General features: G+C 36.9%; 6 protein-coding genes across 9 annotated transcripts; 4 read left to right on the top strand and 2 right to left on the bottom strand.

Moving 5' to 3' along the window:
- On the bottom strand, window positions 121-2,641 carry LOC18600727 (probable inactive receptor kinase At2g26730). Its single transcript, XM_007031349.2, has 2 exons — window positions 1,342-2,641; window positions 121-1,011 (listed from the first exon to the last, which is right to left on the bottom strand). Exons 1-2 carry the CDS (start codon window positions 2,639-2,641, stop codon window positions 434-436), a joined length of 1,878 nt encoding a protein of 625 aa, XP_007031411.2. The 3' UTR covers window positions 121-433.
- Window positions 4,119-6,010, top strand: LOC18600726 (BTB/POZ and MATH domain-containing protein 3). 2 transcript variants are annotated; one of them, XM_018119289.1, is made up of 6 exons: window positions 4,119-4,158; window positions 4,519-4,567; window positions 4,694-4,863; window positions 4,941-5,226; window positions 5,330-5,499; window positions 5,624-6,010. In XM_018119289.1, exons 1-6 carry the CDS (start codon window positions 4,134-4,136, stop codon window positions 5,779-5,781), a joined length of 858 nt encoding a protein of 285 aa, XP_017974778.1. In that variant the 5' UTR covers window positions 4,119-4,133; the 3' UTR covers window positions 5,782-6,010. The 2 variants fall into 2 exon arrangements, with proteins under 2 accessions (XP_017974778.1, XP_007031410.2); XM_007031348.2 differs by having other exon boundaries at window positions 4,438-4,567.
- Window positions 6,310-15,616, top strand: LOC18600725 (DNA repair protein UVH3). Its single transcript, XM_007031345.2, has 18 exons — window positions 6,310-6,436; window positions 6,517-6,767; window positions 7,038-7,210; window positions 7,296-7,368; window positions 7,570-7,647; window positions 7,774-7,895; window positions 7,970-8,084; window positions 8,594-8,671; window positions 8,776-8,829; window positions 9,423-9,607; window positions 9,805-11,605; window positions 12,098-12,292; window positions 12,788-12,873; window positions 13,093-13,411; window positions 13,518-13,654; window positions 13,865-13,949; window positions 14,144-14,671; window positions 14,780-15,616. Exons 1-18 carry the CDS (start codon window positions 6,349-6,351, stop codon window positions 15,422-15,424), a joined length of 5,013 nt encoding a protein of 1,670 aa, XP_007031407.2. The 5' UTR covers window positions 6,310-6,348; the 3' UTR covers window positions 15,425-15,616.
- Window positions 15,887-18,320, top strand: LOC18600724 (WAT1-related protein At3g28050). 2 transcript variants are annotated; one of them, XM_007031344.2, is made up of 7 exons: window positions 15,888-16,164; window positions 16,275-16,337; window positions 16,485-16,598; window positions 16,835-17,069; window positions 17,253-17,411; window positions 17,660-17,811; window positions 18,010-18,320. In XM_007031344.2, exons 1-7 carry the CDS (start codon window positions 15,977-15,979, stop codon window positions 18,149-18,151), a joined length of 1,053 nt encoding a protein of 350 aa, XP_007031406.2. In that variant the 5' UTR covers window positions 15,888-15,976; the 3' UTR covers window positions 18,152-18,320. The 2 variants fall into 2 exon arrangements, with proteins under 2 accessions (XP_017975769.1, XP_007031406.2); XM_018120280.1 differs by lacking the exon at window positions 16,275-16,337 and having other exon boundaries at window positions 15,887-16,164.
- On the bottom strand, window positions 18,148-20,353 carry LOC18600723 (pentatricopeptide repeat-containing protein At1g33350). The gene has a single exon (XM_007031343.2). The coding sequence runs from the start codon at window positions 20,221-20,223 to the stop codon at window positions 18,640-18,642; it is 1,584 nt and encodes a 527-aa protein (XP_007031405.2). The 5' UTR covers window positions 20,224-20,353; the 3' UTR covers window positions 18,148-18,639.
- On the top strand, window positions 21,442-23,767 carry LOC18600720 (WAT1-related protein At5g40240). 2 transcript variants are annotated; one of them, XM_018119831.1, is made up of 7 exons: window positions 21,442-21,726; window positions 21,823-21,888; window positions 22,035-22,148; window positions 22,628-22,832; window positions 22,949-23,107; window positions 23,185-23,336; window positions 23,482-23,767. In XM_018119831.1, the coding sequence occupies exons 1-7, from the start codon at window positions 21,539-21,541 to the stop codon at window positions 23,642-23,644; spliced, it is 1,047 nt and encodes a 348-aa protein (XP_017975320.1). In that variant the 5' UTR covers window positions 21,442-21,538; the 3' UTR covers window positions 23,645-23,767. The 2 variants fall into 2 exon arrangements, with proteins under 2 accessions (XP_017975320.1, XP_007031400.2); XM_007031338.2 differs by having other exon boundaries at window positions 21,442-21,729.

Raw genomic sequence — 27,889 nt, 5'->3', positions numbered from 1 at the left:
ATAGGAGGCTGAGATTCCATAGAATCAATTTACAACATCTTGAATAGCAGATTATATCCTTCTTACCAAAGCATTGAGATCGGGAATTTTTAGTAACTCCAAACGGACAGGCCAGCGATTGTTGGATGTTTCTATTATCTTACAGACCAGGAGCTATAGCATATCAAAATAAAACAGTGTAGCAATATAAATCCCATCATTTTGTGGTAAAAATAGTTTTTGAAGATTCTAACTTCTAAGACATGGGACTTAAGGCAGGAGTTACTGCTCAATTATTGAGTTTAAAATACAAATATTCTCTGCAAAATTGAGTTTTACTCAGTGGTGGACTACCTGCAATGAAAAATTTGAACGAAAACATATGGACCCTGAAATTTGCTGTATCATCTTTAGGTGAATCTTCATCTGATCGATGGATGAAGAAGTTGCTTGATTATGGTTCATTGACTCGTGATTTATCTTCTTCCTCCTTCATGGTGTTGATCATGGCGACAACTTGGTTAATGCTTGGCCTAGCCTGAGAGTGGTTAACACATTTTATAGCCACCTGCAGCAGATTCAGCATCCTCTCTTCACTTGCACCTTCTGCAATTAGAGACTTGTCGAAAACTTCTACCGTCCATTCTTCGCGAACCACTGAGTGAACCCATGAAGTCAATTCAACCCCTTCATTCTGGACCAGCTTTCCAGTTAGTAGCTCGAGCAGAATCACCCCAAAGCAATATATGTCTGCTTTGAAGGCATTAGATGCATTATCCTCAGTTTGTTGCATTGTTTTCAGGCCATTAACATTGGCACTTGAAGAGGATTCTTGAGGATCCACCACCATAAGACCATATTCACTTATGCAAGGTTCCATATTCTTTTTCAGCATGATGTTTGAGGATTTCAAGTTACCATGAGCAATTCCATCGCTGTGAAGCTCCTGATGCATGAAGGCCAGTGCCTCAGCAATTTTTGCTGCAACAACAAGTCTGCTTGCCCATTCAAATTTTTGTCCCTTTCGGTTTCCTGAAGTACATATGCAGCTTCTCAAATCCTTGTATGTGGTTAAGAATAGAAGTGAATTTAAGTTGCAAAAGGGCATATATGTTACGTCTGATCTGAGAATGCATGTTCGAGTTTGAAATATGTTTATCATGTTCGGATTGCAGAAATGAAGATGAAAAAGGCGATCATGTGTTGCAACATAAGGGTTTTCCTAAGTTTTGAGTTCCAACATATTTTTGAAGGAAAAAACGTTTTCTATCAACAAATGAGGCACCAAATCACAACATCGTAGACCTGCCAAGCATAAATGCTAACAATGATAACATTTTAGATGAAACTGAGTATGCTTACCTTGGAGAAGTGAGAATAGACTTCCATTCAGCTGATATTCATAGACCAGGAGCTTCTCATGCTTTGAACAATAGAAGGCAAGAGCTTGCAGGACATTTGGATGCTTTGCTTGGTCTAGCCTACGCATCCTCTGCTTAAAATCATCAGTTGAAATTGTCCAATCTTTAATCCTTTTCACAGCCAGCACCATCCCATTCTCGAAGATGACTTTATAGAGGGTACCGTGCTTTCCCCTCCCAATCAACTCAGCTGGAGCTCTAAGCAAGTCCTCAAATTTCAAGTCACTTACTGCAGGACTCGTGAGAACTACCAGTGAAGATGAGGCCAATGCACTTTCAGCTGAATGGATTGAAAATTCTGATCTGCTCACTTCTGTTTTAAACTCGGTTGATGTAACACTAGGCTTGTCAACAACATTATCAACTGATGCCACCTTATTTGGACTTGGAGAGTCAACTTTTTCTCCTTTCTTCTTTTTGAGCCTGCAAAGAATCAAAGCAACAATAGCCAAGCCCAGTGCAATATACCCTGAGTACATAAGAATCTGATTCTTGGAGACACCTTTTGATTTCTTTTTCTCTCGTGGACAAGGTTTTTGAAATATGTCTCCACATAATTCAGGATTGCCTAGGAAGCAGCTTGCAGGAAATCGATCTTTCACATCAGGAATAGGACCCTTGAGGAAGTTGTTGGAGACATTGAATTGAACAAGATTGGAGAAATCAAATTCAGGTATCTCCCCTGTGAGCTGATTATTTTGTGCAAGGAACATTCTGAGACCTGAAATCCTGGACAAACCTGGCAAGTCACCAGAAAATATGTTGTTTGATATGTCAAGTTGTTTCAGATTACCTAACATTGCAAGTGAGCCTGGAAGGTTTCCGGAGAACTGGTTACCACCCAAGAGCAAGCGAGTGAGTTGTTTGCAATTTGCAATATCAGCTTGGATCGCACCACCAATGTTGTTCAGAATAAGATTAATAACATTAAGAGACGCAGCAAGAGATTGCACATTGCAAAGAGCACTAGCATTAAGAAAACCTGAAAGGCTAAAATTATCAAAAACTATTCTTTTAACGACACTGTTAGTGTTATGATCACAGATCACACCCTTCCACTGATTCTTGCAGGGATCAGAAGTTGAGTTCCAACCGAAACTAGGATCAGGTGGGAAATTGTTGTTAGACAATTGTTTATAGAATTCAACCAATAAATCCCTGGCCCCATCATCCACGGAATTTGTCACATGAGTGATGAGAACGAATGAAACAGAAAGTACCCAGATGGAGATTTGTTTCATTTTGGATGATCTCAGGCTTGAAGTTTAGTCCAAACAGGTTTACAGTAGAACTTTGTTTGAAGGTGTAGTACATATGGAACTGCGTTTCATTGATTGGGATTGTGGAACAAGGAGGAAATCGCTATGCTTTGGTGACTGCTGGAATTAATGAAAAAAGAGATCCATTGGCTGAATATACAACAAGAATTTGTCTTCTTCTGCATTTGATTGCCGTAATAGAGTTAAACAATCAGCCATTTGTCTCCAAATTAACTGATAAGAGCCGGCAGCTACAGGGAAGTTTTGAAATATAATGTCACGTCTTTCTCAATGAGAATATTCATCAAAACACACACAGTACATGCTACTGACTATCTTGACCTTTTGCCCTTGGTCTCATGCCCCAGACCGATCTTCATCATCAATGATTCAGCAGAATATGCTGTAAACATGTAACCAAGATCTACTTCTCAGTTCCAGCCAACTGCTTATGTTATATTATAGTAGGAACTAAGTTTTTAACCAACTTTTACAAATTCTCATCGTAATGACTACGTGACTTCTTTTTGAGGAAGATCTGAGTTATAAAACTCAAGGTATGAGACGAGGATCGAATTGAACTGAAACTCACATATTACTTGTTGCAATTTCCCAAGAGAAGGGGAAATTATAACAACAATAATAAAGCAGAAGGATGAAAGAAATTGATACATGGGCTTGGTATCAATGAGAATACACCAAAGAAAAGCATCCGATGCTTTCTTCTTCAGTAATCATATATTTTTCAATGTTTACTAAGAATTTACCGTAAAAACTAAAAGGGTGTTCCTTGTTTTGGTAGTATACTAAATTCACATGCAATATTCTGGTCTTTCTTAAGCAGAAGCATCAGAGATCATATGTCTTGTGGGATTGAATAGTTAGTGATGGATTGTTCATCCTTTTATAGTTTACAAGTTTGACTTTATAGATACGATATTGCGAGTGATTATCCAAAGACGACAAGCCGATCTATATATATTTGGAAGAAGGCTAACTTAAATAAAGTTGAATAACATAACTCACACAAAGTAGAATTTAAACTGGAGATATACTGATTCCAAGACCTTTGTATTCCTTTGCCTTACCCTTAAGATAAGTTTCCATTGGTTAAAAGTAAAGAGTTTTCATTGTTCTTTTAGCAATGCAATGGAGCTATACAAAAAGGATAGATCTCCATTTCCCCTTAACCCCATTATTAGTATAGGTGAAATTTACTTTAAACTTTTTGTATAATCAGCAAAAGTGTTTTATTGACTAAACTAATTGAGATTAGAGGTCCTTTTAGTGTTATTCTTTTTCCTTCCTTTTAAGAGGTCTCTTTTGAGTTTACAAGACAAGCATATCATCCCAAATAGGTCTTCTTGATGAAGTTTTACAAGGTAAGAATCCCATGTCAAGCCTAGGATATAAAGGAAAATGTTGCCCTTAAAACCTTAAATCCTTAGCAAGTAAAAAAGTAATCAAATTTGTCATGGAAGAGATTCTGACAAAACCTGGTATGTTCTGTTTTCCCCTTCAAACTAGCCCTTTTTCATTTTTTTATTAGTTGGTCGAAATTCAAGGATATCCTGCCATTAATTTCCATCGAAACATGTTCTTCCACCATGTCCTATTGCATGCAATTTTACGTTTATAAAGAGAATATTATGGTTCCATAAAAACCTGGTATGCAATCTTATGCTTTTATTTGTAAGTTAATAAGTTGAAATCATGAATGAATGGATTGAACCAAACACCAAGTCATTCAGTAATCACATGGTTTCTGATGTTCGTAGAAATCAGAAGAGTTACAAGAGATCTTCCACCAGCTCACTATCTATTCAACATAGAGTCATTCTCTTTATTGGTTAAGACAGGGGTGGATTATTATGAATCTGATGCATTTGAAGTTGGGGGTCACAAATGGTGAGGATTTATTTCTTGGGAAATGCTTTACGTCCTAAATCCCAATACCCTATTATTGTTTTGATCTTTAAATACTATTGTCTCAAAGCTCTTCCATTTCCTCCGCTGTTTTCACCCCATTCTCAGGAGGTTGGTACTCTACCCAGACGGGAACAAGAAAAGCAATGGAAGTGGCTTCATCTCCCTTTACTTGCAAATTGAAGAGACAGATCACTTACCTCGTACATGGGAAGTCAATGTCAACTTTAGGTTCTTTGTGCTCGACCAGATTCGTGACAAATACTTAACCGTTGAAGGTGTGTCTCTTCATGCGTATTCTTTTATGTTTTAACGAAGAAGAAAACCAGTAATTCTTCTTCTTTTTTTCATGCAGAAGGTGATGGGGCTATTAAGCGATTTTACCAGATGAAAACCGAATGGGGCATTGCCCAATTCCTCTCTCTTGCCCATTTCAGTGATGCTTCGAAGGGATACCTTGTTGATGATTCTTGCACGTTTGGGGTAGAGATTTTTGTGATTAAACATACAGGAAAATTGGAGTGTCTTTCCATGATACAGCAGCCTGCCAACAATACAATAACTTTCAAGCTTGACAACTATTCAAAATCATACTCTGACTATTATATTTCTGATGTTCAAACTATTGGAGACTCAAAATGGTAGTTGTGTATCAACTTGCCTTACTCCCTAGAAAAGTTGATCTCTTGTTCACTTGTACTGAATTTTGCTATTGGGATTTGTGGTTTTTGTCACTAAAAACAGGAAATTAATAGTCTATCCTAGAGGAAAGGGACTATGGAAGGGTTATTCACTTTCTCTTTTCTTGGAGTTGGTTGAGGCTTACCAGCTTCCACCCAAACGAAAAGTGTACGCAGAATACAAACTAAGAGTCAAAGACCGATACAACTCCAGCAACACCAAGGAATTTACAGGTGAAACTCTCCACTTAAATTTTGTGGAAAAGACCTTGTTTTGATAGCAAGAAAGCTGGGAACCTTTAGTTTTCCGAGAATCTATTAATTGTGTTAATTTCTTGTTTTGCGAGATATGCTGCAGCTACATATTGGTTTACTGCTTCATCATATCAAAGGGGTAATCTATACTTCTTGTCACTGTGGGAACTCCAGGATACATCCAAAGGCTACATTGTGAATGATTCTTTGGTAGTTGAAGCAGTAATCACCATGGTTTCTAAAGTCAAGCTTTTCTTATAGAACTATCTATAAGAAGTTATAATACAGCTTCAAACTTGAATAAGTTCAAGTTATTAGTACCCAGACCATCTCCATGTATCTGCAATGCTATGATGTAACTGCAATGCTGATTTGAGTTTGCAGCTGGTATGCTCATGGCAGCAAACTCGAATAGGCATTATGATGAAATATTACCCTTATAAAACTATCTTCCATCATGATGAGACTCGTCTTATATTCAATCAATTTAGCCCAAACAAGGGGTTTTCTTCTTTATGGCTTGGATCCTTGTTAAAGCTTTAGTCTCAATTAAATTTGACAATTAAAAAAGCTTAAGCTTGTTTAATCCTAGCAAAGTTTTTCCATGCCCTGAGCTCAAATTTGCAGTTATATATTTAAAAAATGAAAGAAATTGAGCTTGAACCTGTTAAAACCAAATAAAATAAGATGGGAAATCAAAGCGACGTCGTTATTTCTATCCATCTTCCTCGTTCAGCCTATAGGCGGCAACGGTAACGAATTTTAAGTAACTATATAAATCGATTAGAAAACAAAAAATTTTGAAATCTTGCTGAGCAAGCCGAGAAAATGGGAGTTCACGGTCTCTGGGAACTACTGGCCCCCGTCGGCCGCCGTGTCTCCGTTGAAACGCTAGCCGGAAAGAAACTCGCCATCGGTAACTGCCGAATCCCTAGCCCTAACAATTCTAAATTCTTTAAACAAATTATTTTACTTTGTTTGTTTTTGTTTTTGAAGATGCGAGTATTTGGATGGTTCAATTCATGAAAGCGATGCGAGACGAGAAAGGAGAAATGGTCCGAAACGCTCATTTGTTAGGGTTTTTTAGGAGAGTTTGCAAACTTTTGTATTTAAAAACTAAGCCTGTTTTCGTCTTCGATGGTGCCACGCCGGTTCTCAAGCGCCGCACCGTCATCGCTCGCCGTCGACAGCGAGAAAACTCCCAGGCTAAGATCCGTAAAACCGCTGAAAAATTGCTTCTCAATCACGTAATATTTCGTACTTTCTTTTCTTTAAATTTAAGTTTGAAATGCTGAATTTTTAGGCTAAGTTTGGTAATTAAGTACTATTTATGTTACTAATTAAAAAAAATAAATTGTTGAGGGGTTACTATTTTTCCCATCACCTTCTTCCACAGTGCAGTTGCCAAGGTGTTGTAATTTTGAATGTCTGCCAGAAAAAAAAGATTTTTTGTTTCTTTTTGGATTCAAACTTTATTCTTTTTTGAGTTATTTTTCCATCTTTTTGTTTGTTAATAGCTTAAGCAAATGAGACTGAAAGAACTGGCGAAGGATCTTGAGGACCAGAGGAAAAAGCAGAAGAATAATGCTAAGGGTAGGAAGGTTTCTTCAGATAAGCCGTATGATGCCAACATTGTGGGATGTAATGCTGTTGAATTGACAAATTCCGATCATGTAAACCTCAAAGAAAAGTAAGCTGCATTTTAAATAGTTGGTTATTGTTGTAGGGACATTTTCGACTATGTATGTCCTTAAATGGGTTTCTTATTATTTTAGATCAGAAATGCCTATTCCTGCAGAGGATGGGGGTGGCGATGAAAATGAAGATGAATATGAAGAGATAATACTTGTAAGAAAATACTAACTATATACTCAAAGTTGCTGTCTTTATGGAAGTATTTCTTTTTATTATTTTACTTTAGACTGAACCACTTTTTTTTGAAGGTCGACTTAACCACTTTAATGGAAGTATTACTCAAGTACTCATTGCTTTTAATGTTTTTCAACTTTTTTAGTTTATGATAGTTATTGTACTTGATTCATTTTGCAGCCAGAGATTGATGGAAATATTGATCCAGATGTTTTAGCTGCCTTGCCACAGTCAATGCAACGCCAACTTCTTAGTCAGGTGGGATGCATAAATAGGCGGTTGAGAGATTTTGTCGTTTCTGCCTTCCAGGTTTTGCTTTCTCCATGTTATTTTTCTTTTGATGCTTGATATCAGTAACATTTGGTTTTCTTGATTAAACTGCAGAATAATGCTAAGGATAAGAAGATTTTCTCAAATGATTTGGATCAGTCTAACATGGAGAGGAGTGATGCAGAACATGATCCTATGGCATCAAGTAGTTACAATCAGGAAAAGCTGGATGAAATGTGAGCAACATTTGCAATTGAAGTTATATCAACTATTCAGTTTGTGAATAGTTTGTTTTGATGACTTAATTTAGGTTGGCAGCATCTCTTGCGGCACAGGAAGATAGCAATTTAGCCAATAATGCATCAACATCAGCTGCAGCCATCCATTCTGAAGAGGATGGTGATGAAGATGAAGAGATGATACTTGTAAGTTTTTCCTGTATTTTCACATAATACTTAATGCATGTAGTGTTTGTCATGGTCATAAGTGTTATCAGAATAAATCGGTCAACCTTAACTTGATTCTTAACCCTAGCAATTGTAGAATTTGGGAAGATTGAGGACATTATGTACTTAAGCATCAAAACTGCATGTCCTAGAAAATTGTGCATTTTTGAGATGCTTATATTTTCTCCAGTTCAGTTTGGAGAAGTATGAAAACTCTAGCAAATGGAATTTGGGAAGATTGAGGATAGTATGTACTTAAGCTCCAAAACTGCATGTCATAGAAAATTCTGCATTTTTGAGATGCTTATTATTTTCTCCAGTTCAGTTTGGAAAAGGATGAAAACTCTGTTGTTATGAAATGTCTTGTTGCCCCATTTGCTAAATACAGACTCTCTTTGTGGTCATGTGATCTCATATTCAGTACTTTTCTGACAGCTGATTGTTATGCATATATTTATGTAACTTTTTTTAACCTCATTTATTTTTAGCCAGCAATGCATGGGAATGTTGATCCCGCTGTTTTAGCTGCTTTGCCTCCATCTCTGCAACTTGATCTTCTTGTTCAGGTGATGATATCTATATATGTGGTTATATATTCTTGTCAGGTCTGGATTTCAGGCTTCTACTTCAGAATATCTTTGGATGATTGTTGCTATGTTCTCTTTTATAGATGAGAGAAAAGTTGATGGCTGTAAACAGACAAAAGTATCAAAAAGTCAAAAAGGTATGTTTCTTTGATGATTTAATATGCAATGGGATCATGTTGATTCAAAATGTATACGATGTTGCAGGGCACAAGCTATAGGATTCCTGAAGGTGTACTTGATGGACTGTCTTGTGTGTGTGTCATTTACCCAATGGGATGTAACTTTAGAAGATACAATGATATGATGCGTAGTTACTGGTTTTTAATATGAGAAGCTTGTACCCTCCCTCTCTACACAATGAATGCTGAGATGTTTCAGTATGATGGAAGCAATGTATGGAAGTTGGGAATATATGTTAATTTCATGAAGTCTGAGAGAGTGGATATGTTTGATAAGCTAATAGACTATGCTAGGTCCAATCTAACACAGAAAAAGTATGGTTGAAGCCTAGATTTTCATAATTTCAAGAAGTTTGATCAGAATTGGGAGATATTGCTGAATATTTGGGTAGGTATAGGACAGTCTCTTTAATATCCTTTGGTTTTACCTATTAAAAAAATGCATATCAGACCCACATTAATGCTATGTTTCTTTACCATAGTCACTCTGATTAGGTAGATCTATTTGGTCCTAATGGGTCTTTTTCTTTGATTCTTTTCTGCACATCTAGGCACCTGAACAATTCTCTGAGCTACAAATACAGTCTTATCTTAAAACTGTTGCTTTCCGTCGAGAGATAGATGAAGTGCAGAGGGCTGCTGCTGGGAGAGGGGTTGCTGGTGTACAAACTTCAAGGATAGCTTCCGAAGCCAACAGAGAATTTATTTTTTCATCATCATTTACCGGAGACAAACAGTAAGTAGTGATTTTGTTGTTATCCACATGACCATGCAAGGCATGAACTTATGGCTGAAACCCCATATCATTATAATCTGTTGGTTTATACAATTCTTCTTCAAACGAGGGGCTGGCTCCTTGCTCATTTTCTCTTTTGGTTTTTATTATACAGGAATAATAACTTTGTTGGTTTATACAATTCTTAATTATGCCAGGGTACTTACATCTGCTAGAAAAGAGAGAGATGAAGATAAGCAACAAGAGATACATTCAAATCATCCTTCAGGTTTTTTAAATAGCGTTAAATCAATCTGTAAGTCCAATGTGGTGACAGAATCAGTCCCAAATGAGCCTACTAGTGCTCCTGATGAAGATGTTGGGACATATCTGGATGAAAGAGGCCAGGTACGTGTCAGTAGAGTGAGAGGTATGGGGATTCGTATGACCCGTGATTTACAAAGGAACTTGGATTTGATGAAAGAGATTGAGCAGGAAAGAACAAATTCAAATAAGGATATGAATGTGCAGTCTGTGCCAGATAGGAACAGAATTGGCACTTCAAAGAATTCATCTAGTGAAAACCAGTTTTTAAAAACTTCACATGATGGTAACTGTGAATCTGTAAATTTGAATGAGAGCAACCAGCAGTCTGCGTTTAAAACTGAAGCTTGCATGGAAATAACTTTTGAAGATGATGGAAGGAACAAGTTTTTTGATGATGATGATGATATCTTTGCACGTTTAGCAGCTGGTGATCCTGTAACACTACCTTCTCCTGAGAATAAACCTTCAGGAAAGCACACTTCAGATTCTGAGTCAGATTGTGAGTGGGAGGAAGGTACGACTGTAGGAAAATGGGATGGTGTTGCTCATTGTATGGATGCTGAAAATAATCCCTCTTATAAGGAAAGCAATATTAGTGATGAGAGTGAAGTGGAATGGGAGGAAGAACCTTCTGATGCTCCCAAGAGTTCCTCTGGCCCTGTTGAATCAGGAGTAATGCTCTCGAAAGGTTATTTGGAAGAGGAGGCTGATTTGCAGGAGGCAATAAGGAGAAGTCTCACAGATATAGGGGCCAAAAAATCTAATTATTTTCCCTCTGAATTTGAGAAATTAAAAAAATTTGGAAAAAACGTGGATGAAGGTTTTGGATCTCCACATGGCAAAAGTAGTATGGATGGACCAAGTTTCCGGGAGGGTAAAGTTAATCAGGATAATAAATCTTGTCAAAATTTAGATAGAGTTCAGAAGCTGTATAGTGTGGATGAACTAAGTATATCGGAAGCCTCTAATTTTCCAGAGAGGCTGTCACCAATAGCGCATTCTTCTGATAGAAATGGGACACTATTATATAAACCTTGTGAAAGATCTGATGGTCCCCATTCTGAACAATCAAGGGACATTGCAAGCACAGTATTAGTTACAACATTGGAAAGGGAGGTCCATTTGGCTCCAGGGAAACAGTCGAATGCTTCTAATGAGGTTGATGGATTGTCAACTGTCTCTAATAGTTGGTCTAAGGATAGTTCTCGCAGTTTAGACGTGGTACTTGATGACCTTCCTGGTGCCATTCTGGTTGATAAGAAAAATGATTCTGAAGGTGAACCATCTACTCTGGTCAGTGAGAAGAAAAGTGAGGTTGAAACTGAACTGTGTAGTATGGTTGAAGATAAGAAAAATGATCTTGAAGCTAAATCATTGCATCAATCAATTGAGATAGTTGACTCATCCATTCCCGTGGTGCAGTCATCTGTGAACAAAGCAACATCTGATATTCACATTGAGCAAGAATTAGTAGGGGATAGAACTTACGAAAATTATGTCAATGAAGCAGACCAGGAGACTGACATGTCTAATGTTAAGGGCAATGATTATGCAGATGTTGAATTTACACAGGTTAGTTTGGATGAGGAACTGCTAATTTTAGGTCAAGAATGTATGAATCTAGGAGATGAGCAGAGGAAGCTTGAGCGTAATGCAGAATCTGTCAGTAGTGAGATGTTTGCAGAGTGTCAGGTTTGTGTTCTGACTTTCATGTTACATTTTAAAAGGACATCCATGGTCATGTTTACCAGATTGCTTGGACTGGCTTGTTAGTTATCTTTTGTGGAACAGGAATCCTTACTAACATGGTAAGGTAGCATTTCAAATCTAAAATAAAGTTACAGGGTCTAAGGGCAAAAATTTAAATGGTTTTATCTGACTGAACAATTAGTTTGCACATAAAAAATCCATGAGGCATTTGACTTAGAATTTGGAACTTATGTGCATTTCCACACCTCTTTTGTAATTTTTCTCTCCCATACTTACATGCTAGGGAGCTAGCTGGTGAACAGAAGGGACATAACTTGGTAGAGAACAGACATGAAAACTGCATCTAACTTGTTATGGTCAATATTGGGAGATTTTAGGTGTACTTGGATGTTATTTGCTATTGAATCTTTCCTCTCCAAAATGCTCTCTGCCTAATGTCTCTACTGATATTTTGGTGTCCATGGTGCTCTGCAGGAACTGCTGCAAATGTTTGGCTTACCCTACATTATTGCACCAATGGAGGCAGAGGCTCAATGTGCTTATATGGAGCTAACTAACATTGTTGATGGTGTTGTCACTGATGATTCTGATGTATTCTTGTTTGGGGCACGAAGTGTTTACAAGAATATATTTGATGATCGGAAATATGTGGAGACTTACTTTATGCAGGTCTGGATTCTGACAAAGCTGCAGAGCAGTTCTTATTTTCTTCTTGTGCCTCAATTGCTTTTCATTTTAAGTAACTCATTCATAGTGTTTGTTTAATATTACACACAGTTTTCTTATTCTTTTAGTAAGTCTTCATAAATGTTAAAGGGTGCTTTCAGTTGGGTGGATTTGGGTTTTTCAATCGTTTTGATAGTTTTTCTAGAATATTTATAATGGAGATTTTGCTTGCCATTTTCTCATTCCTTTTTCCTTTGGCGGTTCTCTAGACTCTAGCATCCTTATCACATATACAAACTGTATGTCTTTTGCCTTGTTCTAATGATGTTTCTTTTTCTTGTTTTTACTTCTTTTTCTGGGAAATATTATTTGCTATTGGCCATTTTGCAGTGTATTGGCCTGCATATGGTGCTTGCTGTGTACATTATGTCTCTTCTTTATTCCCCTCAGATTTTTGGTTTGCTTATCTCTCTTGGCTCTGTCTCTCTCTTGGTCCAGGACATTGAAAAGGAGATTGGATTAACAAGGGAAAAGCTAATGCGAATGGCATTGCTTCTTGGCAGTGACTACACTGAGGGGGTTAGGTAAATAATAGAGGCATTTTGGCTCTACTGATTTGATGAATTAAAAGAAAATAGTTTTACCCTTTATTGTTAACACTTTTCCTAGACCTGCTCCATTTGAGATTGTTATGTTTTGAATTTTTGCATTCATTTATCAGTATTTAGTGCCTAGTTCAATGCACTTCTGCTCCGTTAGCCTGCTAATTACTTGGTCTTTAACTCATGTACATTTTAATGCAGTGGGATTGGCATTGTTAATGCTATTGAGGTTTTAAATGCATTCCCAGAAGAAGATGGGCTTCATAAATTTCGGGAGTGGATTGAGTCTCCAGATCCTGCCATCTTGGGGAAACTTAATGTGCAAGAAGGATCTAGTGCAAGGAAGAGATGTTCAAAATTCAGTGACAAAGATGTCATTAGTGCAAAAACCAGCATGAGAGACTCTGGAAGTCCCATTGAAGGACTGTCTTCATTTGACCAGAATATTTCTCAAGCTGACAAGAACACACAGTCTACAGATTGTATCGATGACATAAAGCAGATTTTCATGGACAAGCATGTGAGTGCATTGTTTCCTGCTTATTCTTTTCTATTGCCTTCCTTGTCAAAAAATTTTTATTCTGCTTTCTCCACCATCTTTGAATTTATCGAACTACAATGTACAGAGAAATGTGAGCAAGAACTGGCATATACCTTCATCTTTCCCAAGTGAAGCAGTTATTTCTGAATATTGTTCTCCACAAGTAGATAAGTCAACTGAGCCTTTCACATGGGGAAGGCCAGATCTTTTTGTACTTCGCAAGTGAGTTACCTTACATTTAGCCCTAAGCCTTAACGAAAATTAATAAGTGCATGTTATTGCCTTTAAGGTATCTTCCAGGTTCTCCCTTTTAGCAAACATTTTGAGAAGACTTCTAGCATAAACACTTTGGAGGTTCTTACTGGAGTATGCTATGTAGATTGAATAAGATTATGTGATAAACGTTTTCTGATTAGCTTTGATTGCATGCAGACTATGCTGGGACAAGTTTGGATGGGGTAGTCAGAAATCAGACGATTTGCTACTGCCTGTTTTAAGAGAGTACGAAAAACGTGAGGTTAGAGACTTATTCCTCTCCTTCTCAAACTTACATGGTTGTGCACATGATGCACTTGATAGCATTTGCAGCGTCACCTAGTAAATAATCAAGAATGGCGTGGTGACTGCTCATGCTTCATTATTTTGTAATCACTGGTGGACTTGTCATAGATGAAGTTACTGATACCATATATTTTTGTTTGTTAAATTAAGACTCAATTGCGACTGGAAGCCTTTTACACTTTCAATGAAAGATTTGCAAAAATTCGTAGCAAGAGAATTAAGAAAGCGGTTAAAGGAATCACTGGGAACCAATCCTCAGAGTTGATAGATGATGCCATGCAACAAGTTTCTAAAAGTAGGAAAAGGAGAAGAGTTAGCCCAGTTAAAAGTGGAGATGACAAATCAGGGGAACCTTCGAACTGGAAAGAGGACATTGTTTCTCAACGTCAAAGCAAATCCATGGAAAAATCAGTGCCTAAGCCATCAAGGAAAAGGCCACCTCAGACGAGCCCTGGAAAGAGCACTCCAGAACAACCTCCACAGGCAGCTCGCAGGCGGAAAACCAATAAACAATCACCTGGGATTGGAAGACGTATAGGTCATGGTGCGGGAAGAAGAAGGCGTAAAGCAAGCCCTGATTTTGAGCAGTCTGAAACCAGCTCTTCTGGTGGAAATAGTGGCAACGATTATCAGGAAGTTGATGGAGAGAAGTTAGATCGGCCACAGCAAGTGCGAAGGGTAAGCTTTCTTCCTTTTCTCCGTTGAATTGCTCCACTTGACAAAACTCTAATCGAAATTGTTTCTTGGGTTATTAATGGTTTGCTTCAATCCTATTCGTGTCTTCAGTCAATGCGAACTCGAAACCCTGTGAATTACAATGTGAATGACCTAGAAGATGAGGTTGGCTTGAGCAATAAAGAATCATCTTGTGAAGAGGCAATGGAACAAGAAGCAGCTGATGATCTAAATGAAGAGAATCCTAGTGAAGTGCGAGATCCTACTTTTGAAGAGGACTTCAGTAGAGACTATCTTGAAAGGGGAGGTGGATTTTGCATGGATGAAAAGGAAGTTGGTCACCCCGATGAAAGCCAAGGTGTTGATCCCACTCCTGAAGCGGAAGCGTCTAAAGATTACCTGAAAATGGGAGGTGGATTTTGCATTGACGAAAATGAGACATCTAAGGACCCAGATGCTGCTTGCGACCAAGATCCTGTCGCTGCAACTGACTCTTCTAATGGCGTTGCTTTTACGGACAAAGCCGATGATAACGCTGCTTCGGCTGAACCATCTTCCAGTCCCAAAAGATCATTGGATGGACTCCAAAATGCGTCTATCACTGAGCTGAATCTGGGCCATCAAAATGCAGCAAATAAAGATGATTCCAAGGGAAGTGCGCCGCCTCAGGAGACAACCGTAAATGATACTGGGACGGCCTTCGTTGGTGGTCTAAGCGCAATGCCTACCTTGAAGAGAAAGCGTAGGAAGGGGTGAACCGGAGTATACGTTCTGGGATGTTTGTGAAACATTTTGGAGCCTGTAAATTTGTAAATTATCCCTTTTTCTTCTTTTTTTTTTTTTTTGAACTCGTTTGTATTAAGTTTTGCCCAGACTCTGGGCCTATGGTCACTTCGAAAATTCGAGAAATATTGAAGTATGTTAGGACGAAAATATTTATTAAGTCAATGATGACCATGTGATTATATATATATATATATATATGTATGTATATATTTCTTTTCATTATGTATTCAATTGGTTTTGGTTGTGAGATGTGACCCTTCTTGTACAAAAAGCTGGACAGTCTTGTTCAATGCAAGTTGCTGAGCTGTGTGTGGCATAAAGTATTAAAAGCCACATGTTATAATCAAACAAATTGCAGCAACTTGTTACTTTCCTTGTGGGGTCAGATACATCACATATGAGTAATGTGTTCCTAGTTTGAAGACAAAATATCTGTACATTTCTCTCTCCCTCCAGCCTGCAGCTGAAAAAAAGGGCAAGTATCAGGCAAAAAAAGGCCTGCAAAATTCTCCTGGTGAAAAGATGGGGTTAACTTCTTACCTATGGAGTGCAGCACCGTTTGTGGCAATGATAACAGTGGAGTGTACAGATGTGGGTATCTCAGTGATCAGCAAGGCAGCTTTAACAAAAGGAATGAGCAACATTGTTTCAGTTGTCTACTATAACGCTCTGGGTACCTTGATCCTTCTCCCATACCTCATCTTTTGCAGGTATTGTTTCTTGTTCCTTGTTTCTCCTTGTTACCATTGGCTCATAGCTGAAAAACTTTGATGTTTTATGTGAGAATCGTTTCCAACCGTCCTGAATTTTACTTGTGCAGAAATAAGCAACTTCCTTTGACTTTCTCACTGCTTTGGAGATTCTTCCTCCTAGGCTTGATAGGGTAATGAGGAAAAAATAACGCAGTTCATGTTGGTACTGAAAATTTGGCATCTGGGTTGAACTTATATGATAAACCTTGCATTCTTTTGGAATTTTATTTTCCTCTTCGAGGCCTACTGTTTGACAACAGAAAATTTCTCTTTTGCAGAAGCTCGGGACAGATTGTATATCTTACTGGAGTCAAGTACAGCTCTCCTACTCTCTCATCGGCTTTAGTAAATCTTATCCCCATTTTCACTTTCCTGCTTGCAGTAATCTTCAGGTAGTAAGGAAATGGTCTAAGTTTGAGCAGAAAATTTTTACTTTTAAATTGATCTAGGGTCTGTTAAATTCTCAGACTAAGTATGTAATACCAGAGTGAAAAAAAAAAAAAAAGGAGGGTGGGGGGTGGAATAATGAAGAAAGTAAAAGTTAGCAATTATGTTTTCTGCTCTTTATGTATGAGAGACGAATCCTTTTCCCTATATGATACATATTTAATGATGTTTTGAGCTATAGGATGGAAAAGCTAGAATTAAGAAGATCAAGCAGTCAAGCAAAAGCGTTGGGTGCTGTTGTAGCTGTGACAGGAGCATTTGTAGTGACTCTCTATAAAGGTCCTTCTGTCCTGATGGCTTCATCTCCTTCAAACTTTCCTCAGAATTTACATCTCTCAGATCAATCTAAGTGGATTATTGGAGGCTTTCTTATTGTATTGGTTTGCCTATCATCTGCAACGTGGAATGTTGTTCAGGTATAATATGAACACTCAGTTTGGATTCACCATTAATGATTTCACATCTTCAGACTTACTTTTTTTTTCAAAATGGGTGAAAATTTCTGCTAGGAAAAGTTGTATTGTTCTGCTTGTAGCAAATTAATGATCATACGTGACCTATTATGGAGGATAACCATAGCCATGATTTCATGCTTTCAGGCAGCCACTGTTAAGGAGTATCCAGATAAGATGACGACTGTCTTCTTCTATACATTCTTTATAACCATCCAATCCTTGGTTTTCTCTCTAATTTTGGAAAGAAATCCAACTGCATGGAAGTTGAAGTCTAATGTTGAAGTGGCTGCCATTGTGTGCACGGTAAGAATTAATAAGCATCAAAGCCTAGATGAAGTGTTCATTGTTACAAGACTCTTTAATGATGTTTAGAAGTTTCACACGTTAAAGTTTAAAACAGTTTGTTGCTGGATTAGTCATTTTTTCCAGCTAAGAGCAATTCTATAAATTGATATTTGGGAGAATCCAAAACAGGGTTGAACAGCAACCTCTGTTTAAGAATACTATTGCCATATTCTGTGTTATTTAGCTTCAATTTTTTCCATTTTCAGGCTATATTTGGGAGTGTGTTCCGAATTGCTATTCATACATGGTGCTTACAGAAGAAGGGACCTGTGTATGTTTCAATGTTCAAGCCCTTGGGAATTGTTGTTGCAGTAGTCCTGACAGTCATATTTCTTGGTGATACTCTTTATCTAGGGAGGTATGTCATACTCTACTTGAAGTCTGAACTTAAAATTACTCGTTAATGAGTTGCCTAAGTAACCACCAGATATCAATTTCGAACACACACCAACATTAGAACATCACAGACTTTGATTCAATTGATATAAAGGTAATTCATGAGAACAATCTGCAACTGAAGAAAGGATAAATTGGTCTTGATCTGTTCCTCTTGCAGTGTGATTGGATCAGTTATTATTGCAATCGGATTCTACACCGTGATGTGGGGAAGAGCGAAAGAGAAGAACATGGTCTTGGAAAATGAAGTTTCTCGCCTGGAATCATCCGGCCAAAAGGATCCTCTTATCCCGAGCAGTTAAACCATGTAAAAAAGTTTGTATATCTTGTTAGAAGAATACAACGAAAAAGAGCCCTATAAGTGGCTAACACAAACAATCTTAGTTTTTGCTCTTGTTCTCCATTTCTCATTTCTATTTGAGAAATATGTTGGCGGAAACATTAAAAAAACGGTGTCATTTCAGCTCTGAACTCTCTTTACCCTAGCACCTCTAGAGCTTCAGCAGTTTGATTTGCACATCATGTACCATGGCAGTAGTAGTTGGCAGGGCAGTTTCATTCTTTCCTGTAAATTCCGTTAAAAGCAGGCTGGAAGTATCATTCAGTTTCACATGTTCCACTGAGGTGCTGCAACAGCTAAGCAAGCTCTGCCTTCTGGGCAAAACATTCCAATTAGAGCTGTTCCAGGCTTCTGAACATATGAGCCACAGTTTGTCAGTAATAAAAGAACACATGAGCCACAGTAAACAATTTGGACTAAGGCTGGCAAAAGTACCAAACTAGTATGAGCTTAGTACAAACCAACCACGCTTTCCAGGATATTGTATATCTCATCAGTTCTAGGGTGCGTCTTATCAACAGAATAGAATTGATGAACTTGGCTATCTACCTCGATCCAACTGCAACCTGGGATCTTGTAAGAATTCTGTTCCTTCAACTTCTTCCTTACTTTGCGAACCTCATCCCATTTCCCTAACTCTCCATATAAATTTGCCAGCATTACACCATAACCACCATTGTTTGGGTCAATTTCAATCAGTTTTTTTACTGCAAACTCTGCCAAATCCGTGTGACCATATATTTTACACCCATTTAGCAATGAGCCCCAAACGACCTCATCAGGCTCCATTTTCATACCATTGATGACTTCCAGTGCTTCGTCAAACTGACCTGCTCTACCAAGAAGATCAATTAAACAACCATAGTGCTCAATCCGAGGTTCAATATTGTAACTGCTAGTCATCAACTCAAAATAAGCACGACCTTTTTCAACCAATCCTCCATGTGTACAAGCGTTCAACAGGCCGATAAAGGTAACAGCATCTGGTCTTACGTCCTCGGCTCTACACTTGATCATCTCCTCAAACAGACTAATTGCCTTGTCACTTTGTCCGTGAAGTGCAAAACAATTGATTATGGAGTTCCAAGATGTTAAGTTTTTCTTTGAACTCATTTCAAAAATCCTTCTTGCCGTTTCTAAGCTCCCACATTTACCATACATATCTATCAAAGCATTAGCCACTAAACAATCATCACCAACAACGTTTCTATAAACATAACCATGGAGCGATTTACCGAGCTGAAACATCACATTGTGTCCACAAGCTGACAGACTACACACCACTGTAACCTGATTAGGCCTATGAACTCCTTGTTTCTCCCCCATAACCATCCTTCTCAAGAGTGAAATAGCCTCAGAAAACAATCCATTCTGTGTGCACCCTGCAATGACAGCATTCCAGGAAGGAACATCTCTATTAGGCATCTCCTCGAAAAGCAAAAGAGCCTTCCCAACATCCCCTACCCTCATATACCCAGAAACCATAGCAGTCCAAGACACAACATTCCTCTCAGCCATTTCATCAAACAAATCCCTTGCAATCCCAATGCTCGAACCCGTTCTCATATACGAATCAACCAGAGCCGTTTGAACAACTGGGTATTCTCCAAAACCCGATTTAAAAATCTGGGAATGAATCAGTTGTGTGCCATGAGACTCCAGAACCTCAGGGGCTGATTTTAAGACATGAGGGTAGATAAAATGGTTGGGAGTTGGCTTGCCTTTGCAAAGCATGTGACGGTAAAGAGCAAAAGCGGAAGTATGGTGGTTGGGGTGAGAGGCATATGCAGTAATCATAGCAGTGTATAAGTAAATATTGGGAGCATAAAGATGATCGAAGAGTAAGCGAGCATAGCAGAAGTTGAAAATCTTGAGTGTGCAAAAGCGAACCAGCTTGAAAATGTAGAACTGAGTTCGGGAGTGGCCCTGGGTTATGAGGAAGGATTGGAGTTGCTTTAGATGGTTGAGATGATTGCATTTTTCCAGCATTCCTAAGACATGTTGGTTCAGTTTTAGTTGGCTTGAACCATACATGGAGCATGCCTCTTTCTACTGTCTACGCTGACGGAAATAACTTAAAACTGCTGAAAAGTTTTATACAGTAGGGAGGGTGATGACCAGGTTTATACGGTGCCGTTTTGGCTAAAATTTTCTATTAATTTGTACTATTTTAGTTTATTTATGTAAATTTAGAAATAAAATGAATATTTTTTTATTTTATGAAAATAAAAAGTATAGATCATACATAATCCATCGACTACAACGCTCATGTTGATTGCTTATGCCTTTCTTTATTGAAGGAAACATGAAGGACTGTACCATAGGAAGGAAAATAGGCAGATTATCAAAATAAAGTAAACAAGGGAAAATGATAAGTACTGGAGAATAAAAAATGTTGCAAGTCAAGATCATTCAGATTTTTTTATCACTTTCCATCAATAATTGTGAATAATTGACTGGACTTCCATTTTTTTTTTTGGGGGGGGGGGGGGGGGGTGTGGTGAGGGAGGGCCAGAAGATGAATGGATGACCATATGGTAGAGATGCCGTGATGAATTCAAGTTCATTGTGACATAATAAAAAATGGAAAAAAAATTCATTGTAGTATTGTTTCATGTTCATGATATTTCTATCCTTGTGCTTTGCTGAGTCCTTTTCTTTCTCCCTTCTTTGCATGCCATAACAAGGATGAAAGTGATCGAGCTAAAACCATTGGCACCATAGAGAAAAAGTCAAGTAGATTGAAATGAAGAAAGTACGAAATGATAAAAAATGATAAAAGTGGGCTCCTGGGAGGGACTTTTTGTCACAGGATTTTGACAGGCTATGCAGGTAATTAGGGAGTTATAGTGCTGGAAATTTGTTGCTGATACTGTGTCTGTCATCGATCCCTTTTGAGAATGACAGCCTATTAGCAAAGTAAGGCCCATCTCAGTTTTCATATGACAATCTGCTGAACTATAATCCAAAACGAGCAGCTTCTTAGAATAGAGTTTTAAGTAGTGTGTTTGAGCGAAACCTCATCTCCTCTTATGATGTAGCAACTTTTGTTATGTAATCACAGAATATTTTCTTAATGCAATCAATGGAAAGCGAACAAATAGAGAGCAGAGAGCTAGCATTGAAAATTGGGTGGCCTAAGCAGCCTGCCAATTATATGACCACCAACTTTTATTAATAATGCAAAATGATGACGTTGATGCTAGAAAGAAGAAAGAAAAGGCCAGGTCTCGTCCTTCTCTTTCTCCCTTTTAATTCTATTAAGCAAAGGGAGCAGGGAGAGTATTTATTACTGGCAAACTGATGATATTTTGGATAGATATAGGAAGAGAGAGATAGATCAGAGGAGATGGCAAGAAGATATTGCTACAATGAGGTCCTCCCATTCACAGCCATGGCTGCAGTAGAGTGCTCCAACGTAGTCCAGAACATTCTATTCAAAGCTGCTTCTTCAAAGGGGATGAGCTACTACATCTTCATCGCCTACGCCTACATTTTGGCCACCCTTGCTCTCCTCCCTTTGATCTGCTTGTTATTGTGGTCTTTTCTTTCTTCTCCTAATCATCTAAATCACATGCATGTTCTCTTAGAATTTCACTAAAAATTTGCTCCAATGTTTATTGGTGTATGCAGTAGAAAAGGGCTTCCCAAATTTGAGTTCCCTCTCATCTCTAGACTTTGCTTTCTTGGTCTTGTTGGGTATGGAAGTACTGAACCTCAAGCTCAGAGATTTGTTGTTCGTTCATTTGATGCACTCTTTTGCTAGTGATTGACAAAGATTACAATATAGTACCGAGGAAGAAACAAAACAATATGCCAAGACTGTGATCATCGTTTGGGGACAGGTTTGCAGGTCAATTGTGTGCGTATAAAGGTTTAGAACTGGGCTCCCCAACTCTTTCTTCTGCCATCAGCAACCTTACACCAGCTTTTACCTTCATACTTGCTGTCTTCTTCAGGTTTCTTCCTTCTCTTAGTTTTCATTATCCGTATGTATTTTCTATTGTATCTTACATAATAATATACATGTTACTTCCTTTATCTTGAACCAATATAGCCTTTTAATTGGAAACAATTAACTAATACTTAGTGGTGAAACTATAATAATCTGTCAGTGACGTTGATTGCTTACCTTTCTTATTTTATTCATCCTTTAAGGGCACATGATGAATTCCACCAGTTAAACAATGGAAGCGGGCGAGATTTGTGGAGAATATAAAATAAAATATTGCAAGCAATATGATTAACACTTTTTACAACTTCCCACCAATGATGAGACTAAAATAATCAGATTTTTAATTTCAGAATGGGAATGGATGGCCATTTGGCATGTAAGAAGTGGAAAGGTTTAGGTAACATTTTATATTGTTTCATGTTTATGTTAGTGCCTTCAGTCCCTTAATTTTTCTTTTTCCTTTCTCCCGTCTTTCGAAACCAGGATGGAGAAAGTAGCATTGAGAAGCTCAAGCACTCGAGCTAAAATCATTGGCACCATAGCATCAATGTCTGGTGCATCAGTAGTTGTTCTCTACAAGGGCCCCGAAGTTCAACAGCCTCTCGGATCATCCCAATCAAAGTGGGTGTTTGGTGGGCTCTTACTAGCTGCGTCATATCTTTTATCTTCATTCTGGTATATCATTCAGGTAAAACTAGTTTGCAAGGCCCCCCTGGATCCTCCAGAAAACTGTTCAATTATAAGCATTTTCTAAGATAGAAAATTTTCGCATAAACTAAACTTGAATTGTTTATTGTTTTACAGTCCCAAATTATGAAGATATACCCAGAAGAGATGATTGTGACTTTCATCTACAACTTGTCTCTGACCATTTTATCTGTACCAGTATGCTTTCTAGCAGAATCAAATATGACCTCCTGGAGACCAACACGTAGTATAGTAGCTGCTTCTATCCTATACTCGGTAAGAAATTAGTATCAACTACAACTGTAAGGAGATAATTTGCACTATCTAAATGTTCTTTTTCTTAATTTGTTTAGGGTCTTTTTGCATTAAACTTCAGCTGTGGTGTACACTCATGGGGTGTACGCTTGAAGGGGCCTGTGTATGTTGCAATATTCAAGCCATTGTCGATTGTCATTGCAGCCATTATGAGTGCCTTTTTCCTTGGTGATGCATTGTATCTTGGAAGGTATTAAAGCCATCTCTTTAAGTTGTGCAACATTACTAGTTATCAGTAGAGCCATTTCAAACATGCTGCAAACATCTGTACTTTTGGTTGGCCATTCCTTCTACAATCACTCTTTGACAAGCATAATTCAATGGTAATGTTGCAGTGTCATTGGAGCATTGATCTTATCAGCTGGGCTCTATGCTGTACTATGGGGAAAAGCACAAGAGGAAGAAATGACTCACTATGACTCTGGGTCAAGTAGCTTTGGACCCTTGTCAAGTTGTAAGGTCCCTTTGTTGCAAAGCCACAACGATGCAGAAATGTAGCTTACTGGCTCAATGCTTCTTCCCTCATCATTGGAATGCTATCCCTGCAGAAGAATGGGAATCAAAAGGTTTAATAAGTTTCTTAGATCAGAGTTGAGATTAATTTAGCTTGTTTCTTTTGGTTGAACCGTTTCAGTTCATGGATTGACAAGCACAGCTTGGGGCAATAGCCTCTTCTGGTTAATGAATCAGTTGCACCTGCTAAGGAGAGAGGAAGGGCCCTCCAACAAGGAAGGATTTGTCTTCTTGTATTCATGGAACACGTTAGTTGAGAATTCTTATGTTTTAAAATATGTGTCTCTTTTTGGATTAATTTTTGGACAAAAGCATCACGTGGTGTTGAAACATAAACAAATGCCTTGGTATGGATGGCAAATTGCATAAGAAATGTTTTATATACTAGCAATTGGTCCGTTGTGAGTTTTATTTATTTTTATAAAAAAACTATTAACTCACTATTTTTTTTTTTGGAATAAAATATGAATTCGTTATCATCACTAAATAAAAACAACTGACAAATATACTTTGAAGCAACATTTTCAATAAACATTCTTCTCAACACTCCGACCAAGCTTCCAGCCTCTTTAATGATAGCTTGTTGAAAATCCTCCGGCATTTGAGAAATATTGAACCAGGCAATCGCTTCCTCTCTCATTTCTTTTGCCTTTTTAGCTATCATGTGCGCTACTTCATTACCTTCTCTTGAGCAATGGACGATATCAACACAATTAATACTCTCCATCAAATTGAGGCAGTCTTCTACAATATGACCCAGAATACCAGACAAATGCCTTCCTTTTATCCATTCAACCACCACCTTACAATCCATTTCAATTTCCTTAACCATGATATTCTTCCTTTGGCAGCAGCGACGAGACCAAGCTAAAGCAGACAATTCAGCTTCCTCCACCGATTGACCCATAACCATTCTTCTTACTCCAGCCAATTCAACTTCTCCTGTTGCATTCTAACAATAAATCCAGCTCCCATCCGCCTTACACCTGAAAGCTCAAAAATAGAGGCATCCACATTCAGTTTGCTCTCAACCGGAGCTCTCCATTCACATGTTCGATTAATCTACAAGATCCTCCTTCTTGACCTTACTCCCTTAACAAGCCTGTATTGCTCTAACAAATTGCCAGCTAACTCAATAACTTGCAACGGCTCAAAGCTCTTTCCTTGAAAAATCTTCAGATTTCGAACTTTCCATAAAGCCCATAGGAAACATCCGATTTCTTTAATCTCTTCATTCTCCATTATTTGGAAAATATAAAAAATCCAATCTTGCACAGAAGAGAACAACACCTCTATGTTAGTAAAACCCCACTTAGAAAAATGCCAAACCACTCTTGCTAATGGACAGCAACAAAGACAGTAGAAATCAGTTTCCAGCTTATTGTCACAAGAAGGGCAATTGCTTTCATATATGATGCTCCTATAAACTAAGGCTTGGCGGGTTAGAATACCATTTAAAGTCTTCCCACAAAAATAAAATAACCTTCCTTGGTAATTCCAAGTGCCATATTCTTTTCCAGAAGGCCATCATATTACAACTTGAACTCCCCGCTACTTGCAAGTCCAATAAAGATTGAGCCATTCTATACCCAGATTTCACTAAGTAGTGACCATGCCTGTTAAAGAACCACACTTGCTTGTCATTGGGACGCCTGTAGCTCAAAGGAATGGACAAAATCAGTTCACGCTCATAAGGAGGAAAAATCTCTATTATTTTCACATCATTCCATGTCATGGTCCTTTGATCGATCAGCTCCGATACCTTTATCTCTTCATCAACCAGTTGATTAGGAAATGATAGAAGGCTAAGAGATGCATACGGAATCCAAACATCATTTAAGGCACTAATACTCTGTCCATCTCCTACCCTCCAAATTGCACCCTTTCTAATCAGTTGTTGGCTTTCCCGAATGCTTCTCCATAAGTAACTTGGGTTAGTACCAATTGGAGCATTAAAAAAATCAGTTGTGGGGAAGTATCTTTCTTTGAGCACTTTGTAGGCAAGTGTGGGCACTTGTAACTGAAGTTTCCATCCTTGTTTCGCAAGCAGGACTAGATTGAAGCTTTTTGTATCCCGAAATCCCATTCCGCCTAAATATATATTAGATTATATTTATTATATTAGAGTGAATTTTAATTTGATACCTTCAAAAGAGTTTGTAGAGAAAATTATATTATATTAATCAATTACATGAACGTATGATTTTTATTGATAAAAAAAAAGATAAATTGATATTAATTGAATATAGTTATTTATTTTGGTTTCAACCACTAAAAGTTTCGAAATATATGGTTTTAAAACAATACTTAAGCAAAGAAGATAATAATGCTATTAAACATCTAGTAATTTTTTTTTATTAAAAATATATTATTCAAACAAAACGAATAACATTTGTGATTTTGAAGTTTTCATTTTTGTTAGATGATGTATATCAACTTTCTAGATGCACGAATTGTACTTAACTAAATATTAAGAGAATATAAATTGTTAGACAAATGTCAAATTTGTTTAACTATAGTGATAGTTTGCTCTTCCTTTTGCCATATACATTTGTTTCTATTTTTTGGTTTTTGTTGTTGTAGTATATTGTATTGCTGAACTGCATGAATGTATGATTTTTACTGATAGAATAAAAAATAAACTGATATTAATTGAAGATAATTATTTACTTTAATTTCAATTATCGTAAACATGCACTTACATATATGGCAATAAATAGTACTTATTGAAAGAAGACAATAATCATATAAAAAATTGTTAAATGTATAATACAATATTAAAAAATGAGATAGTATATAACTTGTACTATTGGTAAATTAAGATAAATAGTTGTAGAATATAAGGTATAATGTAAAGATCCTATTAATATAAAATAGTTATTAATTTTTAGTAGTTTCTATCTTTGATATATAAAATAAATGGTTAAAAGTTATTAAATTCAAATTTGTTTATTCAATGATAACTATATGCTATATATATTGAGAAATGTATAGACTTTCTTGATTTTTTTATTTTATTTAATGAATTGAATGGATATTTATTGAAATTTAAATATTCATGTATAAAACAGATATCTAAATATTAAGTTCATGTAGAATAAAAGGATATAAATAAAAAATAGTATTAAATTACAATTGATAAATATTAAATGAATCTATCCTTTAAACATTAAAAGTTAAAAATTATTATTTTTAAGTATTTTTATTGAAATAAATAAAAGGAAAAAAAACCCTTCAAATGTTAAAAATAACGTAATTTTGACATAATAAGGTGTGAAAAAAATTAATTTAATTGAAAATGACAGATATCAACCAATTAAGCCAATCAATTATATTATTTATAGATATATTATAGATATCTTTTATATTCATACTTTTTATTATTATTTTTATATTTTATTGTCAATTCACCAACTAGTGTTTGAATAATTCGTGACATTAACTAAATAATAGACTTTATTATAGTTATTGACTTTATGTAATACTATAGATTATTAAAAAAACTATAAGCTTCAAAATTGAAAGAATCATTACCATATGTGGCACAAACTTTCATTGACTTGAAAAACAATGTATGCTGCCTTCACACATGCAAGTGAGTCTCAAATGTTTTTCAAGATATTTTATTTTTAAAATAAGTTTTCTGAAAATATTAAAGTTATGAAATATCTTTAAACAAAAAACAAATTATTTCAGAATTTTTTATGGCGAAGGTATAAAAAACATGCCTCCGATCAGCTTCACGTTATTTTCAACTCAAAGAGAACTCCCGGAGGCGGCACGTTCAGCCACGCACCACCTTGGCGACGGCGTGGTGTTAAGATGGCGATCTCAAAGCTTGGACTTGATATGATGAGATGGGCCGACAGACAACAAAACACTCAAGGGGGGCACCGAAATTTGTTGTGGCAATGCTCTTTCCAACGATAGTCGGCTGGCAAAGCTAAGAAAGCATACAAAGCGTGTGATAAGTAGCTGGAGTGTCTTGCCTTAATTAGTCTTTATTAATGTATAAATTAATATTTTTAAAATTTTATTAATTAATTGAGATATTATTTAATTAATAAATTAATAATTATATTAATTTAAATTATATTTATTAATAAAATATTATATTTTGAAATTAGAATAAAACAAATAATAATAATTTATTATTAAAATTATATATCTGGACGAGCAACTTGGCTCGTTGACACCTGATGAAGTCCAGCTTTGGAGGAAAAGAAAAGA

The sequence above is a fragment of the Theobroma cacao genome, chromosome 4 (genome assembly GCF_000208745.1).
Source record: "Theobroma cacao cultivar B97-61/B2 chromosome 4, Criollo_cocoa_genome_V2, whole genome shotgun sequence".
Classification (NCBI taxonomy): Eukaryota; Viridiplantae; Streptophyta; class Magnoliopsida; order Malvales; family Malvaceae; genus Theobroma; species Theobroma cacao.
Note: the sequence above shows the minus strand (reverse complement) of the source record. Positions and strands in the feature narration are given on the sequence as shown.

Bases quoted from the DNA above. Each gene is read 5' to 3' on its own strand.
- LOC18600727 (XM_007031349.2), bottom strand. From the start codon at position 2,641: ATGAAACAAATCTCCATCTGGGTACTTTCTGTTTCATTCGTTCTCATC. The intron at 1,012-1,341 runs GTAAGCATACTC...TATGTACTTCAG, and splicing joins TCTATTCTCACTTCTCCAAG to GAAACCGAAAGGGACAAAAA.
- LOC18600726 (XM_007031348.2), top strand. From the start codon at position 4,134: ATGGAAGAGATTCTGACAAAACCTG. The intron at 4,159-4,437 runs GTATGTTCTGTT...TGATGTTCGTAG, and splicing joins AGAGATTCTGACAAAACCTG to AAATCAGAAGAGTTACAAGA. The intron at 5,227-5,329 runs GTAGTTGTGTAT...CACTAAAAACAG, and splicing joins ACTATTGGAGACTCAAAATG to GAAATTAATAGTCTATCCTA.
- LOC18600725 (XM_007031345.2), top strand. From the start codon at position 6,349: ATGGGAGTTCACGGTCTCTGGGAACTACTGGCCCCCGTCGGCCGCCGT. The intron at 8,672-8,775 runs GTGATGATATCT...TCTCTTTTATAG, and splicing joins AACTTGATCTTCTTGTTCAG to ATGAGAGAAAAGTTGATGGC. The intron at 14,672-14,779 runs GTAAGCTTTCTT...TCGTGTCTTCAG, and splicing joins GGCCACAGCAAGTGCGAAGG to TCAATGCGAACTCGAAACCC.
- LOC18600724 (XM_007031344.2), top strand. From the start codon at position 15,977: ATGGGGTTAACTTCTTACCTATGGAGTGCAGCACCGTTTGTGGCAATG. The intron at 16,599-16,834 runs GTAGTAAGGAAA...TTTGAGCTATAG, and splicing joins CTGCTTGCAGTAATCTTCAG to GATGGAAAAGCTAGAATTAA. The intron at 17,412-17,659 runs GTAAGAATTAAT...TTCCATTTTCAG, and splicing joins TGGCTGCCATTGTGTGCACG to GCTATATTTGGGAGTGTGTT.
- LOC18600723 (XM_007031343.2), bottom strand. From the start codon at position 20,223: ATGTATGGTTCAAGCCAACTAAAACTGAACCAACATGTCTTAGGAATG.
- LOC18600720 (XM_007031338.2), top strand. From the start codon at position 21,539: ATGGCAAGAAGATATTGCTACAATGAGGTCCTCCCATTCACAGCCATG. The intron at 21,730-21,822 runs GTCTTTTCTTTC...TGGTGTATGCAG, and splicing joins TTGATCTGCTTGTTATTGTG to TAGAAAAGGGCTTCCCAAAT. The intron at 23,108-23,184 runs GTAAGAAATTAG...TAATTTGTTTAG, and splicing joins CTGCTTCTATCCTATACTCG to GGTCTTTTTGCATTAAACTT.